Below are 19,441 nucleotides of genomic sequence, written 5' to 3' on the forward strand. Positions count from 1 at the left end.
CCAAATCCATTAGACCATTGGCGTAGGAACCGGGGGGGACATGTCCCCCTCAATATTTGAAAATGCTGCATGTGTCCCACCCAAAAATTAGCCTATACCGCAGGGACAAAAACTGTACATTTGGAACTTTTATTTTGAAAGCGCGAGTGCGACAAAGATGATATTCGGTTTTGCCAACAAGTCAAAGCCAGAGTCATATGTCCCATTTCATGCTATACAGTATTTGAATAATCACCATTCGCCCACCAGCTTCATATTCTTCACTTTTCACCTATAGTCGGACTCTGAGCATCTGATTGGCAGAGAGAAGTTAACATTACACTAGGAACATACAAATACGTTACCAGTGCGCACCAGCTTTGAAATGGAATACGACTCGACTTTGTATGAGGTAACGTTAAATTAGTCTCAGTCAAGCGGTTGAAATTACAGGGTTCCTTTTAATTTAAGGCTTTAAAATGTCTTAAAAACGGACAGATTTTCATCCGAGGTCTTAAATTTCATTCAGTTAGGTCTAAAAAAAAGGTTTTATCCTTGTTCATTTCCAAAAACGCAGGCCGCAGAAAGTTATTAACGTTACACAGTAGCAAAATGGTATCGAATCGTAGACGACAAAGCGGAGCTCTAGAGTGTTTGCCGCCCTCAGAGCGTTTGTCCGGTGTGAAGTAGTTCTTTCTGGGGGATATTGATGTTGGTACTCGTATGCGGTGATAAAACCACAAATCCTGTGATAAAGGCAATTACTTGCCCGCAAAATACGTCTACGTTTAATAACGATGTATTTTGTTGGACAGAATGAGGCAGACAAGCATTGTTTTATATTATTCTATACACTGTATAGTATACAGTGGTAAAGTCTACACTCAATCACCACTGCATACCTTATTATTATGAAAATAGTAAAGGCTTGAAGAAGTCAAATTCACCATATCTTGATGCAGTCGTGTTTATTGTCTTGTTTATTTCATCAGTCAGAGCGTTTCTATCTTCTGTTTATCCTACATCGCTAGCTTCACATTAGGGCTAACGATTACTTCTCTGAGGCAAATGTGAAGTTTCTGCTCGAGGGCGCCCTCTGGCTTCAGTATGAATTAAACGTTTGGGTAACAAATAAGAAAAATAATACTCATCTCTAAATAAATCAATTGTTGATTGTTGAAAAGGGCTTTAAACCTCATCAAACGGTACCAGACGATCAATGAGGGTCTTATCTAGCGAAACGATCGATAATTTTTTAAAAAATAAATAAAGTTTAAGTTTTATAAGCACATGCTCGCCGTGCTCTGTTCAGTGATGCGCTTGTGACGTCATGTAAAACGCAATTACGTTGAAAAGGTCACGCTAGACGCAGGCGGAAGTACCGAGTCAGTGTTTACAAATGAGCGGAAGGAGGACCGTATCCACATATTCAAACGTCTTTGCGCCTGCGTCTAGCGTGACCTTTTCAACGTAATTGCGTTTCACTTGACGTCACGAGCGTGCAACACTGAACAGATCAAGGCGAGCATTTGTGCTTATAAAACTTAAACTTTATTTATTTAAAAAAAATGACCGATCGTTTCGCTAGATAAGACCCTTATTGATCGTCTGGTACTGTTTGATGTGGTTTAAAGCCCTTTTGAAGCTGTACTGAACCTCTCATTTGGACCTTGAACCGTATGGGGTCTATTGACTTCCATTATATGGAGAAATATCCTGAAATCTTTTCATCAAAAATCTTAATTTCTTTTCGACTGAAGACAGAAAGACATGGATATCTTGGATGACAAGGGGGTGAGTAAATTATAAGCAAAAGTTTATTTGAAAGTGAACTAATCCTTTAATGGAGCGACAGAAATCTCTTAGGTTTCATTAAAAATATCTTCATTTTAGCTTTGAAGATGATCGAAAGTCTTGGATGTCAAACAACATGAGGATGAGTAATGTATGACAGTTTTCATTTTTGGGTGAACTATCCCTTAAACGCAAGGGTGTTAACAAACCATTGACTGGGTGTAGGCTTCCAAAACAGTTATAGGTAAACTACTTGGCCAAAGGTATGTAGACAACTCCTAATTAACGGATTTGACTATTTCAGTTACACCCATTACTTAGAGGTGCATAATATCAAGTAGGTTTACAGTAGAATAGTATGTTCCTTTTTGCTCCCGTGAAAGTCAAGCAAGCATATACATGTTAAACGTAGCATATGGAAATAAACAAGATTTAAATTGGATGAGAAAAGAAAAGTATGTCTGAAATAGAAATATTACCTACTCTGGCAAAACTAGTCCTGTTGGAATAGGACTACAATTTTGTTTTGTTGATCATTTCTCTCTCTCGCTCTCTCTCTACCTACCCTTAAACTTAAAAAGGCTGATTTTGCTACTGTACCTACAGTACAGATGTGTCATTGTTGTATGTGATTGAGCTCATAGCTGTGGTATCAAAAACATTTTTATGATCATAATTTTAGTAAATGGTCTGGATAGACTGGAATATTTTTTTGCTAGTTAGAGGCTGAAGACATGAAGAAATTATTTTTAATTATTTTTTTTTTTTTTAATTATTTTTTCATGAAGAAAGTATTTTTAAGAATTGTGGTATGACGTTTTGCTTTGTAGATTGATGTTGACATTTGTAGATTATTTACCATTTTCATGTTAGACATTAAGCAACACGATTTGAGCGAGTTTGACAAGGGCCAAATTGTGATGGCTACATTTACATTTATTCATTTAGCAGATGCTTTTATCCAAAGCGACTTACAACTGAGGAATACAGGAAGCAATCCATCATGAAGAGAAATCGAGAAATCACAAAAACGAGAAATCACAAAAAGTGCCTAAAATACAAAGTTTTGGAGTAGTGTTCGACCGATATATCGGCCGGCCTATATATCGGGCCGATATTTGTGTTTTTTTACATGTATCGGCATCGGCCGATACAAGGCTGCTGCGTTCGCCGATATTTTTTCCCCGGGCATTATTTACAGACAGGCGTCCACAGGCAGCTCTGCGCTGCTGGAGACGCAACAGTTCATGCACTGCCCCTCCCCCAACTAGCCGAGCTAGAATCTTCCCTTCAAGAAAACGATAAGTTTTAAACTTTCAAAGCATCTTTTAACTGTTTGACTTAGTTGAAATATTGCCATACACTTTGAAAGTGGAAACACGTTGCTCTATGTGCTTGCAACTATAGCTAAACAAGTATGTACGTCCAAATGGAAAACGCAAATGCTGAATGCCTCGTCTATAAAACTGCTTGCCATTGTATTTAGGGACCTGCAAATAGCTAAATTGTAGGCTATTCGTATGCATACGGTAGCTGTTACGAACACTGGTCATGGGATTAAGTAATGCTGGCGTTGTTCCGTGGTATTTGTGGGAGTTTTATTCAGTGACCACCTGGCTGCGGTTTGGACCATAGACCGTAAAAAAATATGGACGACGCGACTTCATTGACTTCCGCTGACCATAGTTGAAGCTTTCGTAGGCCCGCTCACGGCACTGACATCTTGGGACCGAGTCTGCGTAGTAGCGATCTCGGGACCGGAGTTGCGCAGTAGAGAACAGGAAGTAGAGGCGAGATTATCAAGAGCCCGCCCACACTCTCACAGATGCAGAACAATTCATTATGTTGGTGTGAAATAAACAGTTATAGAAATGTAGAGCTTAAAGCTAAAGCTCCAATCTCCTCCCAAAAATCCCGAAAAAAGTCCGTTAGTGCCTCAGTGACAACTTCACTCGGAGAAGCCGTCAATCTCAGCTGTCAATCATGACGTCACACCCCCCGTTTTTATAGCATCAAATAACTCACTAAAACTAAACTTATTTAAAAAGCGAACACTTGAAATGAAATCAACGTAATAAAAACTGCCTAAAATGACAGAAACCATCTTTAGGAAACAATTATTTGAAGTGTAATTGAATTGTTTAGTGTGTCTCGCGTCCATTCAAATACATGGAGGGGTGGGGTTTAGGAGCTATACTGGGACTAGGACCAGCCACCGGGGGGCGATCGAGGCTCGGAAGCTTCAGTTTCTGACAGGAGCACTACAGGCTTGGTTTGGACGTGTGTGTGTGTGTGTGTGTGTGTCTGTCTCCAGTGTTTCCTACACCACACATAGACTAGTTTGCGGCAATGCGCCACAGAAGCAACACCTGCCGCGACAGATTTTTGGCAGCCACCAAAGCAAATTTTTACCGTAGAAACTGACTGTGCTGCGCTGCGCTTGTGACAGGTCGCACTCGCATGTTGCTGAGAGAACGTGCAGAGAGCGCGCTGCCCCTCCTCCGGCCGCGCGTTTGCACTCACCGTCTTCAAACGGTCTTGCTCTCCCTCCCTCGCGCATTAATCAAAATCAATTGAGAATTGAAACGATGGTAAGAGGTCGGAAGACCGAAGTTTCAAGTGAAACATAGGGAGATTTTTTTCCTGAATTACTGCTAGTGTTGCTCTACAACAGATTGTAGTTAAGTGCACCTAAGCATTAAATGGCTAGGTTGTAAATAGTTGGTTACTTTAAAATTAAGTATAGTACAGTCAGTGTGCACTTTATTATGCTGGTTGCTTGTTGCTACTGTATGCAATTTTATTTATGCTTAAATATTTATTTTCAGAATTTTTTTTCAGAACTGAACTCTTTTTTTACTTGTTCTACCTCACCTGTTTTTACTATTTGTTAAATAATGTTTTTTTTTTACAATAAATGTTCCTTTTTTAAATTGAGACTTGTAACATTGTTATCATCATGATCATTGTGTCCTTTTTATGATATAAATTGAGGGAGCAAAAGCAGTATCGGCTCCAAATATCGGCTCAAGAAAATCGACAGCCCGTATCGGTCATCGGCTAAGGCTGATGAAAAAAAATCTGTATCAGCATTGGCACTAAAAAATCTGTATCGGTCGAACCCTATTTTGGACATTACCCAGAGCAGCACAGGCTAGAATAGGGAGGAAAATAATTTATTTTATTTGAAGATGAGGTTAAATGCTCATTCAAAAGACAGCTGAAAACTCATCTCATCGCGAGCATTTGTGCTTATAAAACTTAAACTTTATTTATTTAAAAAAAATGACCGATCGTTTCGCTAGATAAGACCCTTATTGATCGTCTGGTACTGTTTGATGTGGTTTAAAGCCCTTTTGAAGCCAAATTCCCCAGATCTCAATCCAATCGAGCATCTGTGGGATGTGCTGAACAAACAAGTCCGATCTATGGAGGCTCCACCTCGCAATTTACAGGACTTAAAGTATCTGCTGCTAACATCTTGGTGCCAGATACCACAGCACACCTTCATGGGCCTAGTGGATTCCATGCCTCGATGGGTCAGGGCTGTTTTGGCAGCAAAAGGGACCAACACAATAATATCATAATGTAATGCCTGATCGGTGTATGTGAAGCTGTATGATAGATGAGGAAGCTTAATCCCACAAAAGGTGTTACAGTAAATAAGAGAAGTTAAAGGGATAGTTCACTCAAAAATGAAAATTCTGTCATCATTTACTCTCAAGTTGTTCCAAGCCTGTATGAGTTTCTTTGTTCTGCTGAACACAAAAGAAGAATGTTTGTAACCAAGCAGATAGAGCAACCATTGATTACCATAGTAGGTAAAAAATACTATAGTAGTCAATGGTTGCTCTATCTGCTTGGTTACAAACATTCTTCAAAATATCATCGAAACTCGCTGATGATGTGAACGCTGTCTTGCGAGCTCAGGTGCGCACCCGCGAACCGTACCGGAGTCTGCTTAAAATGGGTGGTCTGGGATTCGGTTCATGTGAACTCCGGTACGGTTCACTGCTGATGTGAATGCATTCGTACTAAATTGCGGAAGTGAACCGCTATTAATGACGTATGATTTGATAAAAATGTGTGTTTGTGTGTGTTTCACTCATTTTTCCTGGCGAGCGTGACTGATGTACTGCAAGCAGAGAGCTGTAGATCTCATTTCTGCTCGTCTTCAGCATTCTTTAGAGCATTTGCAGTACATTCGCGACAGACGCAAGTGCCATTACATACTGAAGCTTTTGAAACAAAACCAACGATTAAAAAACAAAAATATAAAGGTGATGTGAGCAACGCTATGCATTTTGCTGCTTTCACGTTACTAAGCAACCGGGTAAACAGCTGCTGCTTTGATGATGCAAACGCACCCCGGTTCGGACCCAAATAATATAATATGAACACAGTCCAGCAGGGGGAGGGGAGAGCAATCAAACTCGGGTTCGGTCCTGGCAATCGAACCAAGTGTGAAAGCACCCAAACATTCCCAAAACATAAAACACACACCTGTGAACAAACATCATTTGACTTTTATATTACAAGTTGCAATGCTACCTGGCAACCACAAACAATTAACTAAAACCAATGGTGGTCTGTCAGCTTTGATATTCCTGATAATGACTGACTGACTTACTGTTTAAATGTTAACAATATTTAATTTTTTTCTACATATTGTGTTCCAAAAAAAAACCCCAATTTGATTCTACTAACATTAAACATGTATACTTCAAACCACTCAAGCTCTTAAATGCTAGTGTTCCTTCACTTTTTATGGCTCAAATCTCTTTTGGCACTGGTGACACAAAATACATATACTGACTGTTGACCAGTTCTGCATAGGTCAAACAAACGACAACATGAAAGGATAAAAAAAGGATATACTGTTTGGCAGGATCATTTGTTTCTAAGGAAATGGTAACCGGGTGTGGGATCCTAATGTTTCTTTTGTTTTATGGCCTGTCCTGAACAAAAGGAAATGGATTGATTTCCATAGGTCCATCATAGGCCTAAGTTTGCTGTTGGTGCAGTTGCATAATGCTATGAAACAACTTTCTCTATATTTTCTTTAATCAACTTAATCCTTAACAAATTACTCAGTAAGAAGAAAGTAATTATAATGTCAACATAGTGTCTCTGAGTCCCAAACAGTCATAAGAAAACTATTTCAGAGTTTAGTAGCCAGGTAGGAAAGGATCTACCTCCTTTTATGGATTTTGAAATGACTATCAATAGACCAGAATTTTGCAACTGTAGTGGCTGTGATGGATTATAACACAATAAAATACTGCATAAGTACTGCTGAGCTGGGCCGTTCAAGGCTTTGTAAGCAATTTGCAAAAATGTAAAACTGATACGAAACTGGACAGGTGTAAAGAATACTGAGCTGATGTGATCATGTTTCTTGATTCTAATGGCATGTTTCTTGATTCTTCTTCTTGAACTAGCAGGACATCCACACAGTATCATTTATCATTACAATAATCTAGTCTGGAGGTTATGTGTGTTTAGCATTGTTTTTGAGATAATGGAAGGCCTTTCTATAAACATTAGCAATGTGACCATTAAAAGACAGATCAAGCATAACATCCAGGTTCTTAAAGGATTAGTTCACTTCAAAAAATGAAAATGTTCTGATCTTTTACTCACCCCCATCTCATCCAATATGTTCATGTCTTTCTTTCTTCAGTCGAAAATAAGTTTTTTTTGAGGAAAACATTTCAGGATTTTTCTTCACATAACGGTTTTCAATTGCAACCAAAATATTGAAGGTCCAAATAAATACTGTTTCAAAGCGCTTCTACGGGCTTCAGAGGCTCTGTGCGATCCGAGACAAGGAATAGGGTCTTATCTACAAAACGATTGGTCATTTAAAAAAAAAAAAAAAAAAACATTATACTTTTTTAACCTAAATTGCTCATCTTGCGCTGCTCTGCGACATGCTAGTGATTGCGCAATCACGTCGAATATGTAACACTAGACGTAGGCAGAATTACCGCCCCCGTGTTTACAAAGCGCACATGCGAAGACTAATACAAACTCCCTTTAGCAAAAAAAAAAAAAAAAGGTAAAACAACGATGTCAGACGATTTTGAAGTTGAAGATGGAGTGTTTTTTGGTAAAAGGAGTTTGTATTAGTCCTCGCATGTTCGCTTGGGGTGGTACTTCTGCCTACGTCTAGTGTGACGTTTTCGGTGTGATTGCGCAATCACTAGCACGTCGCAGAGCTGTGCAAGATGAGCAATTTTTTGACTGATCGTTGATGACCGATCGTTGACCGACCATTTTGCTTGTAGATAAGACCCTATTCCTCGTTTGGGATCGCGCAGAGCCTCTGAAGCCCGTCAAAGCCCTTTGAAACTGCATTGATTTGGACCTTCAACCTTTTGGTTGCAATTGAAAACCATTAAGGGAAAAATCCTGGAATGTTTTCCTCAGAAAACTTATTTTCGACTGAAAAAAGAAAGATCTTTTACATCTTGGATGAGATGGGGTGAGTAAAATATCAGGAAATTTTCATTTTGAAGTGAACTAATCCTTTAACTGCAAAGAATCACACAATGGTACAACCATTGAGCAACATATTATATTCTAGCCTCTCTTGTTTAGTGGCACTTAGTTCTATTGTTGATTTCACTAATGCACTTGGAGAATTGAAGAGCCTCATTGGGTCATGTAGAAATAAAAAGCTGAGTGTTGTTAGAATAGCAATGAAATATAATTCCATTGTTTCCTGATAATGTTCCCCAGGGGAAGAACAATGGAAAAGGCCTGATACTGATCCCAGTGGCACTCCATACCCAACTTGTTTGATCTGACATCTCATTTACTCAAACAAAATTATCTAAACCATCTAATGCCTGCCCTCAAATGCTAACGTGATTCTCAAGCCTATCCAAAAGAATGTTGTGTTCTATGGTATCAAAGGCAGCGTTAAGACCAAGCGGCAACCTCCCGCAGTTTCTCTTGAAGCCAATACGGAAGTGCCTCAAACTGCAATTCATCGACTGGCCGCTAGGGACAGGATCCAGAAGGGAGCAGAATCTCATTGAGTCCCATGTTAAAATGGCCAACTTTAGAGCAGAATAAAACATGTTTACAGCCTGGTACAAATTGTGCTTTTGGTCTATACGGCTCATTTTGCCCTTCATGACAACTGTGAGGGGGGTGAATTTTTTTATAACTCATTCGTTTACATTATATAAAGCCTTAAAATTCTGCATAATTAAGGGCGTGGCCATTTTGAGTGACAGGTGGATAGCCATTTATCTGCTGTATGTTAGTCATCGCGTCACTTAAGCTCCGCCCACGTCCCGCCTTTTTGCCCATTTTCTGTTATCCGTGAGTGACGCACGATGACGCACTGCCAAGATGGCTCGTCCCTACTTTGCGCTTCAGAACGGCTCATCAGAATCCTATGGGTGACGTCACGGACACTACGTCCATATTTTTTTACAGTCTATGGTTAAGACCTAACAATAAAAGGAAGATATAGCTGCAACAGATGACATGAGTAGGTCATTTGTAACTCGATCATGTGTAGTCTCTGTAGTGTGGTGGGGCCTTAGCCTGGCTTCACCCTCCTACGTACTTCCGCTCAATTTTCATTTTCCTTCAGTACTCCGTCTGGGACTGCTGTATATGCTTAGGTTTTCTCTGAACAATTTTTTTCCAATCAGCGAACAGAGGGAGTGGCTGAGAACGATGACGTTGATGTCGTGCGCTAGTTTGAGTTGTAGTTCAGTAATGGCGGCGGAGAAAGATGCGAGTGAAGCCATTCATTCCTGGCACCGCTGCCGAATATCCAGAAGTTAAAGCCAGAGCAAGAACAATATTTGCTGAGTTTTATTGGTGGCCATGATGTTGTGGCCCGGGAAAAGTTTGATTTTCCAGCTCGCTCCATTAGTGGTGAAGGAGTTGGCTGAAGCGGTCCGTCTCCCACCACCCACGTTAAAATCCCCGGCCGAATTACCTACTGTTTTAAACAAACACCAAGGTCGTGTGGTAATTTAATTGCTCTCTGAATACACATCTCTGAGTTTTCAAGAATATATCTTAGAGGTCGACCGATTCATCGGTTTTGCAGATTAATCGGCACCGATAGCTGATTGGTAGAACAATCGGTTATCAGCAAAAATCAAGCGGCAACCTCCCGCAGTTTCTCTTGAAGCCAATACGGAAGTGCCTCAAACTGCAATTCATCGACTGGCCGCTAGGGACAGGATCCAGAAGGGAGCAGAATCTCATTGAGCCCCATGTTAAAATGGTCAACTTTAGAGCAGAATAAAACATGTTTACAGCCTGGTACAAATTGTGCTTTTGGTCTATACGGCTCATTTTGCCCTTCATGACAACTGTGAGGGGGATGAATTTTTTTATAGCTCATTCGTTTACATTATATAAAGCCTTAAAGTTCTGCATAATTAAGGGCGTGGCCACTTCGAGTGACTGGTGGATAGCCATTTATCTGCTGTCTGTTAGTCATCGCGTCACTTAAGCTCCGCCCACGTCCCGCCTTTTTGCCCATTTTCTGTTATCCGGGAGTGACGCGCGATGACGCGTTGCCAAGATGGCAACGGCCACCATTGCGCTTCAGAACGGCTCATCAGAATCCTATGGGTGACGTCACGGACACTACGTCCATATTTTTTTACAGTCTATGGCAAAAATCCACACCGATAGTTTTTCCGTGTTGCGTCCATCTGGAGCGGCTGAGACAGGTGCACTGTCATTACACAGTACAATACCCCTCATGTGTATCTTGATGGGCGTTCCTCAAGTTTATCGATATGGACGTGCGTTTGAGCCAGCGGGGAATGAAAAACAAAGGACCAGCGAGAGACTTGCCCCCCGTTTCCATGTGCTCTACTTTTATTGGATAGTCGCGTCGCGTTCAACGGATTCATTTGCATAAAGATGGGATTCAGCCAGCTTTTTAGACGCGCTGCATTTGTTCAAATGCAGCGCCACCTTCCCGGAATGCTTTGCGGACGCATTAAAGCCGCTTGACGCCACCCATAGGAATAAAGTAGTAATGTCGCACGGACAAGTGAATCTGCACCTTAAGAAGGGTCTGCTGCCATTATATAGCACAAGAGCGGCCTCTAGAGGCCAAATAAAAACTCACTCACGCCTCGTGTTTACATTCACATGTGAGGCTGCGCGCGGCGCTGCACAGAGAGTGCTGACACATCAGATGAGTGACTCTGAGCAGATCCAATAGTTTTAAACTTCAACAGAGTACCCGCCTTTCAACGAAGTAAACGCTTGTCAATGGAGAGTGGCCAGACTCTCTGTACAAATGAAATGTACGAGAGTCTGGTAAGACCAGGCTAGTGGGGCCTAAATCATGACTTAAATTCGGTCAAATTCGGTATATATGTGTTTATACAGTGAGAAAAATAAGTATTTGAACACCCTGCTATTTTGCAAGTTCTCCCACTTAGAATTCATGGAGGGGTCTGAAATTGTCATCGTAGGTGCATGTCCACTGTGAGAGACATAATCTAAAAAAAACCATCCAGAAATCACAATGTATGATTTTTTAACTATTTATTTGTATGATACAGCTGCAAATAAGTATTTGAACACCTGTCTATCAGCTAGAATTCTGACCCTCAAAGACCTGTTAGTCTGCCTTTAAAATGTCCACCTCCACTCCATTTATTATCCTAAATTAGATGCACCTGTTTGAGTTCGTTAGCTGCATAAAGACACCTGTCCACCTCATACAATCAGTAAGAATCCAACTACTAACATGGCCAAGACCAAAGAGCTTTCCAAAGACACTAGAGACAAAAGTGTACACTTCCACAAGGCTGGAAAGGGCTACGAGGAAATTGCCAAGCAGCTTGGTGAAAAAAGGTCCACTGTTGGAGCAATCATTAGAAAATGGAAGAAGCTAAACATGACTGTCAATCTCCCTCGGACTGGGGCTCCATGCAAGACCTCACCTCGTGGGGTCTCAATGATCCTAAGAAAGGTGAGAAATCAGCCCAGAACTACACGGGAGGAGCTGGTGAATGACCTGAAAAGAGCTGGGACCACCGTTTCCAAGGTTACTGTTGGTAATACACTAAGACGTTAGGTTTGAAATCATGCATGGCACGGAAGGTTCCCCTGCTTAAACCAGCACACAGTGTTTCCCACAGATTAGAAACCAATTTGTGGTGGTGGCAGGCGGGGGGTGGGGGGGGTGTATGGGGGTTGGTGATTGGCACAAATATCGATTTCGATCTTGATTCAGTATCAATTAATATGTATATAGCCTACTGTATATATAAGGAAAAATAAGTTTGCCTTAGCACTATTTTAACACTATTTTAAACTTTTCTTGGGTTAAAATATATCAGTTTGCATTCATTAATATTCACTTGTGTGTGCTTGTATAAGTATCTTTAAAAATATTAGGATGCAAGTTATTAACATTTTAAAATGTCACATTTAAAGAAATCTCGTGTTTGATCATATCTAAATATGTATTCAAATGCAAAACCTAAAAATAAGTAAGGGGTTATGATCTGCAATACTTTTTTGAGCAACTAGATTAGAAACATGTATATTTATTAAAGAGCCATATAGGCACCTATAGTGGGTAATAGCATTACAAATGAAAATTATTATTTTTACAGCACAAAATGACTCTAATTTGCCTCTTTGCATTGGAATTCTCTATTTTAACCTTAATTACTACACTAATTGTAATATGAATAAGAAAAATATTAGAAGAAAAATATTTTAATTCATTAAATGATCATTAATGGACCATAATTATTGCACAAATAGTAGGCCTATTTATTACCAAAAGATCTCAAAATATTCATTAAATATTATTAAACTAAAATATTTACATTTATTTAATTGAAAAATAGTTAAGGTGTATGGTCACATTTGACCATCAATGAGTGAGGGTGACCAATTAGTAAGGAATACCTGAGGGCTAAATACAAGAATAACATTAATGTTAACAATGTTGATCTCCATCACTCTCCATAATAAAATGATACTGTAGGAAATATGGTTGACGTAACAATCAATGCACACTTTACTGTACTGTTTACCAAAAATTGCAGCAAACACCTGTATAGTGAAACTGTCTATCCATTCAAATGCATTCCCAGCGTGGGTTTGAACCACGTGACCGTGCGCGCCGCCGGTAGTGTTGTTTTTGGCGGCCTGTTTTAATTTTAGTTTTAGTCTGGTCTTTGTGTCAAGCTGTCATTTTAGTTTTTATTAGTTTTAGTCATAGTCATACTCTTTTTAGTCTAGTCAAGTTTTAGTCGACTAAAAGTCTGAGCACTTTAGTCTTATTTTAGTCAGAATTATCTATGACTATTTTCGTCTAGTTTTAGTCGACGAAAACTGATGACATTTTAGTCAAGTTTTAGTCAATGAAAATTGTATTTTAGTCTCTTTTTAGTAATGCAATTCTATTTAACCCAGTCAATATAGTATAAGTATTATAGACAAAACCAAAATCTTTTAGCCAAACCCATTTCAAACAATGTTATCTTATTATATTATTGTTACCTTATAGACTCAAGAATACATCCATTCCAGACACGGAATACGCTCTGATTTGAAGTTACAACACATTTATTTTACCAACTAAACATGTTAGAAGTACACACACATACATTTAAATAAAATAAATAAAAACATTGAGATGTCTCTTAAGGTTTGTGGTGTTTTTTCCTGTGATTTTTTTGTGGCCACATTTCTCCCCATCTTTTTCCACAACACCCGTTTTATTTTCCACTTCAATGTAATACAAGTTTTTCCAAATGTCTTAATAAGAATAAATGCATATTTAATTTAATAATAGGAAAATAATATCCAAATTGTTATTTAAATCGGTTTAAAATTAGACCCACATTATAGTTCAAATGTTTTTCTGTCTTGGATTTTATCTCAAAATAAAGGATGTAATTTTATTCCACATGGAGATGAGCGGAAATAAGTGAATACAGCCTCTCCTCGCTTATGAGGCAATCATGATGCTGCGGTTATTTTAACATATATAATTGCTGCCGTTATAACGGCTCATTTCAAATGTTTACGTGCTTTTCTTTCTTTCTTTTTTTTTGAGCGGTGATGAAATATTTTGCTCTTGTAGCTAAATACTTGCCAATATTTCAGTAATACAAGTCTAGATCTTTAAAATGCATCCAAATAACAGCGAAGCACAACCGTACGGTGCTCTCCAGTGACCAAAAAGGATATAAACAGTGAATTCTGAAGAGATATATTATTGAAAACTCAGAGATGTGCATTCAGACGACCTTGGTGTTTGTCAAACAGTAAGTTAGGTCATTCGGCCGGAGATTTTGACATGGGTGGTGGGAGAAAAACACTGATATTCTGGATTAAGACGACAATAAAATCACTGACTAGCCCCTGTAAATGATGAAAACACCTTACGACCGCAGGACAAACAATTACCGTCCGAATAGGGCTTACAAACGGCTACTGGACGCCCATCGGTCCTGTTCACTCGCCGGAGCTGCATCTTCTATAATACCGCGCGAGTGGGGCTTGAAGAGAGTGATGTCGCCTGCGTCTGCGCAGTGAGACCTGATGCAGCCCCTGAATGAGACGCACAGAAATACTGCAAAATAATAATAAAAACACGACTTTTTGTCTCGTCTCATTTTCGTCATAGTTTTTATTTTGTGAACCACATTTAGTCTCGTTTTTATTCGTCATCGTCACATGACCAGCATTTACGTTGAGTCTCGTCTCGTTTTCGTCATGTGATAAAGGTTTGTTGACGACGATATTTAGTCATACTTTTCGTTGACGAAAGCAACACAAGCCGCCGGGAGACGAGAGCATGTCGCAACTGTTTTCCAACGCCTCTGGATTGGATGCCACATTAGCGCCAAAACACTATTTATTGTTTGAATTTCGATTTAAAACTTTAAAAATGTTTCAAAGCTTAGACTTTTTCATATCAAGAGCAGGTTTGGCCATTTGAGAGCGAGAGACGTGCATGAGTGACAGAGAGACGGAGGGAGAGCAGGGAAAGGAAGTGCAGCTGAACGAATACGCTGCGTGTTTTAAATAGCGTAAAAAAAAAAGAAAGAAGAATAACGACACTTTATATGTGGCGGCCGCTGTTGATTCTGTGGCGCACCGCCACTAATTAATCTATGTGTGGGAAACACTGAGCACATGTCCAGGCCCGTCTTAAGTTTGCCAATGACCATTTGGATGATCCAGAGGAGTCATGGGAGAAAGTCATGTGGTCAGATGAGACCAAAATAGAACTTTTTGGTCATAATTCTAAACTAAATTCTAAAAACTAAACGTGTTTGGAGGAAGAAGAATGATGAGTACCATCCCAAGAACACCATCCCTACTGTGAAGAATGGGGGTCGTAGCATCATGCTTTGGGAGTGTCTTTTTGCACATGGGACAGGGCGACTGCAATGTATTAAGGAGAGGATGACGGGGCCATGTATTGCGAGATTTTGGGGAACAACCTCCTTCCCTCAGTTAGAGCATTGAAAATGGGTCGAGGCTGGGTCTTCCAAAATAACAATGACCCGAAGCACACAGCCAGGATAACCAAGGAGTGGCTCTGTAAGAAGCATATCAAGGTTCTGGCGTGGCCTAGCCAGTCTCTAGACCTAAACCCAATAGAGAATCTTTGGAGGGAGCTCAAACTCCGTGTTTCTCAGCGACAGGCCAGAAACCTGACTGATCTAGAGAAGATCTGTGTGGAGGAGTGGGCCAAAATCCCTCCTGCAGTGTGTGTAAACCTGGTGAAAAACTACAGGAAACGTTTGACCTCTGTAATTGCAAACAAAGGCTACTGTACCAAATATTAACATTGATTTTCTCAGGTGTTCAAATACTTATTTGCAGCTGTATCATACAAATAAATAGTTAAAAAAATCATACATTGTGATTTCTGGATTTTTCTTTTTAGATTATGTCTCTCACAGTGGACATACACCTACGATGACAATTTCAGACCCCTCCATGATTTCTAAGTGGGAGAACTTGCAAAATAGCAGGGTGTTCAAATACTTATTGTCCTCACTGTATTAGGGATGCATATATGCTATGAAGCTATGTTGTAGCCCACTCCAAGACATGCAGCACGTCAGACAAGATATTCGCACTAAACCATAGCGCATTTTCAAATCCATCCATTCATAAAAAGTTTACCGGGCAACTGACGAGTTCGTTTTAGCGCAGATTTTCTCGCACTTTGGACTTTTTGAACCCTGGCTAACTAGCAAATAGTGTCCGGCCGATGGGGCCACAAGCTCGTGCAGTGCTGTCAGAATCAATCCGTGCATATATTATAAAACGTTTTGCAGTTTATTTCGTAATTGTTTAAGACCATTTTGCGATTTCAATTATAAAAATATAGCTGCAAGCAGCAATACCGGGGCCAAGCGCAAATAAGAAGACGAGACATGCCAAAATGGCTGGGGGTGTCAGATAAACAGCAGCAAAGAGCAATTAAACACATTTTAAGATTATTTTAGGCAAAAAGGCTGAAAATGCATTGTAGTTTATGGGAATTTCATGTTTTGTTCTATTATAGCGCCACCAAGAGGCAAAATCCTACCATTTTTTGTGTCCTTGGAGTGAGCCCATACATGTGTGTGTCAATTTTGGTGAAAATATCTCATTCAGTTTTGGAGTTATAGACATATAAAAAAAACGCGTAAAAAATGACTGACACCTGACTTTGATTGGATTTTACTCAACCTTACTATCAATATTTTGACAGTTGGGCATATACATGTGGCTATCAGCCTATGTTTCTGAACTTCTGACGCTGGTTTCGTCTCGATCGGACTAGCGGTTTTGAAGATATCAGCTAACGTTTTATAAGCGCTAAATTACCACGCTGCACAAACCAAATGCCGAAACCTGGTAAGTTTGTTATAGTTGGACTCGGCAAGGATTCAGGAGACAAAAAAAGTTACTCCCATGAAAATAAGTTAATCACACCCAAAGTTATAAGCGTTTGAAAAAAAAATCCACTTGGTGGCGCTGTTTCGAAACTTCTCAGTCTCCTTCAGGGCATCGTGCTGATGACCCATATCGAGTTTTGTAACAATCTGTTCATGTGTTCCTAAAATACAGCATTTTAGCACATAATTCAAAATGGCCGACAGCCAAAATGGCCGATATGGTAAAATTGGATATCAGACGACTCGGCATGCCGTCCTGAATCTAACGAGACCACTTTTATTTGGACAAAAGGTTCAGAAGTTATACACCAAAATAGCCATTTTTCGTATCTCCAGATCAGTAGGTGGCGCTGTGCCGAAACGCTGCATGTCGCCTCAGGTTATGCTTGTGATTACATGTACCAAGTTTGGCTTGAATATGATAAAGCGTTGCGGAGATATAGCCTTAAGTGTATTTTTGTAACCGCTGTGTAAAATTTGTTCACGCGTTTATCGAAAACGATTTGACGAATCAACTTGAATTCCATAACTTTTTGTCAGCATTCTGAGTACAAGAAAATCCATATTTATCAAACATGCGTACACAGTTCTTATGCACATGAGTAAGCAATTATTGTTGATAAATCCCGCATGTGCGTGAGTAACCTACCATGCTCGTTCACGTTCATGGTCATTAGCATTCGGAAACGCCTCCAATAAACTGTATATGGTGACAACACTTCCCTTTAAAAATCACGTGATTGCGTTTTTTCATCACCGCAATAATGGCAAAGAAGAGGAACTTCACAAACAAAGAATGAGTTGCGCAACGATGTTTAACAACAACAAATTTGCATCACAAATGATTTGCACGTTAACATAATGAAATCCTTTTCTATTTACATCATTAAATTCTTTGGTTGATGGTGCTTTTATGGCGATGTGGATGCAGTCTATGGCTCCAATTATGTTTGGGAATCTGGCGATAGCATAAAAGCCCCATTTTATTTCGGGTTGTTGAGGATTTTGGTAAGGGAATTGGATGTAGGTTGGGTCCAAGGAAATAACTGCATCTAACATTTGTCACAGCTGTCTTTTTTGCATACTGTCTTAAATGCTTTTTATTTGTAGTGTCTGTCACGATCCCAGTTCTGGGTCTTTTGTTTAGTATGGACTTTTATGTTGAAGTGCTTTCTGTTTTCATTGTTTCCATGTTCTCTTCCTGTTTGGTTTCTGTATCTTCATTTTGTCTTATCTGTTGTTATGGTTACCTTCATTGTACACACCTGCAGTCTATTATCTACTCATTGTTTTGTGTATTTAAGGTCTTGGTTTTTCATGTATGGTTGCTAGTCGTTAATTGTAAGTCTGGATGTTCTGATCTGCTTTTACTGTTCTCTGGTATGGATCGCGGCTGTGTTCTGGTTCTGATGTCCCTGTACTTTTCTGAGGAGTCTTGGAATTAAATGTGTGCGTGCAAATGGATTCTCTCTCAGCTTCTTCTCTCAGTGATCCGTGACAGTGTCGCTATTCTACCACTAGATTCTCTGCGTAAGCATGCTCAGATGTGTGCTTATATTTACACACAAGTTGGTAGATCCCACACTTTGGGTGAATCTGTTCTTACACACTCATTACCAGTGTTGGGTAAGTTACTCTAAAAAAATTATTAATTACTAGTTACTAATTACATCTTCAATAGTGTAATTAGATTACTGTACAAATTACTAAATCTTTCGATCAGATCTTTCAAATATTGCAATTGAATAATTGTTTAATCGATACGTCATCCTCTATAAACCCGTCTCCGGCATGTTGCTTCCGATCTTTTGAATATTACGATCTAATATGACCCCTGACCTGTAAAGTTGCCAGAATAATAATCATACGCTGTTTGTTAATTGGCCAGAGGAGAACTGGCACCCCGACTGAGCCTGGTTTCTCCCAAGGTTTATTTTTCTCCATTAGGCCACCTGATGGAGTTTTGGTTTCCGTTTTCTCCTGAGCGGCTGTACGGGCGAATAAAATTCTGTTGCATTATTTTCCTGTTTAACACTGTGAAGCTGCTTTGAAACAAATGTATTGCATTGTAAAAAGCGCGATATAAATAAAGTTGACTTGACTTGAATTACTTATTACTAATTACTTATCAACCTCGACTAGTTAAGCGATTCAAGGATAGACATGAAACTGCTCTTATAATTCATTAAAATAAATAATATAAAACTACATAAATTATTCTTATTAACTGACCAAAATATTACAAATGTGAGAAGGATAAAGTGAAAACAGATTTTCATTCAAACAAGTCGACATAAACTACACATTCGAGTTAATCGTTAAAATCGATTTATCGCCCAGCCCTACTTCCATATGATGCCTATTAAAGTAGTGTATCTAAGCGCAGCTCTGCTTTGTGTAGAGTGGTAACCAAGGAAATTATATATCGCTGCTGTTCCATAAGCACCACCTACTGTCAGAGAGCGAGTTTACATGAGATGTTTACATCTTTTTTTACTCTGATTTACAGGAGTGAGGCCTCAGTGCCATGCCAGAGAAATCCCATTGCACGGCCCATGACGTCCCAATGGGTGAAGGTAAGACACCAACTCTCCTTTGTATAGAAATTATTGAGAGAAACTTCTCACAGCCAAAGCAAACATTTAACTCATTACTCCTCATAATTCAATTTATATACTTTTGGATAAGATTATCATAATTTTGTATTCCATATTTTGGCAGTACAGAAAGCAGCTATC

At 39.5% G+C, this 19,441-nt stretch overlaps 1 protein-coding gene across 1 annotated transcript in view; it reads left to right on the plus strand.

Moving 5' to 3' along the window:
• Nucleotides 1-19,441, plus strand: part of LOC307135245 (pleckstrin homology domain-containing family G member 3) — a 134,378-nt gene that overhangs the window by 18,116 nt on the left and 96,821 nt on the right. The window contains exon 2 of the mRNA XM_079831516.1: nucleotides 19,213-19,279. Coding sequence (XP_079687642.1) covers nucleotides 19,231-19,279 — 49 coding nt within the window. The 5' untranslated portion in view covers nucleotides 19,213-19,230. The remainder of the gene's footprint in view (nucleotides 1-19,212; nucleotides 19,280-19,441) is intronic.

The sequence above is a fragment of the Gobio gobio genome, assembly GCF_949357685.1.
Source record: "Gobio gobio genome assembly, chromosome: 12".
Lineage (NCBI taxonomy): Eukaryota > Metazoa > Chordata > Actinopteri > Cypriniformes > Gobionidae > Gobio > Gobio gobio.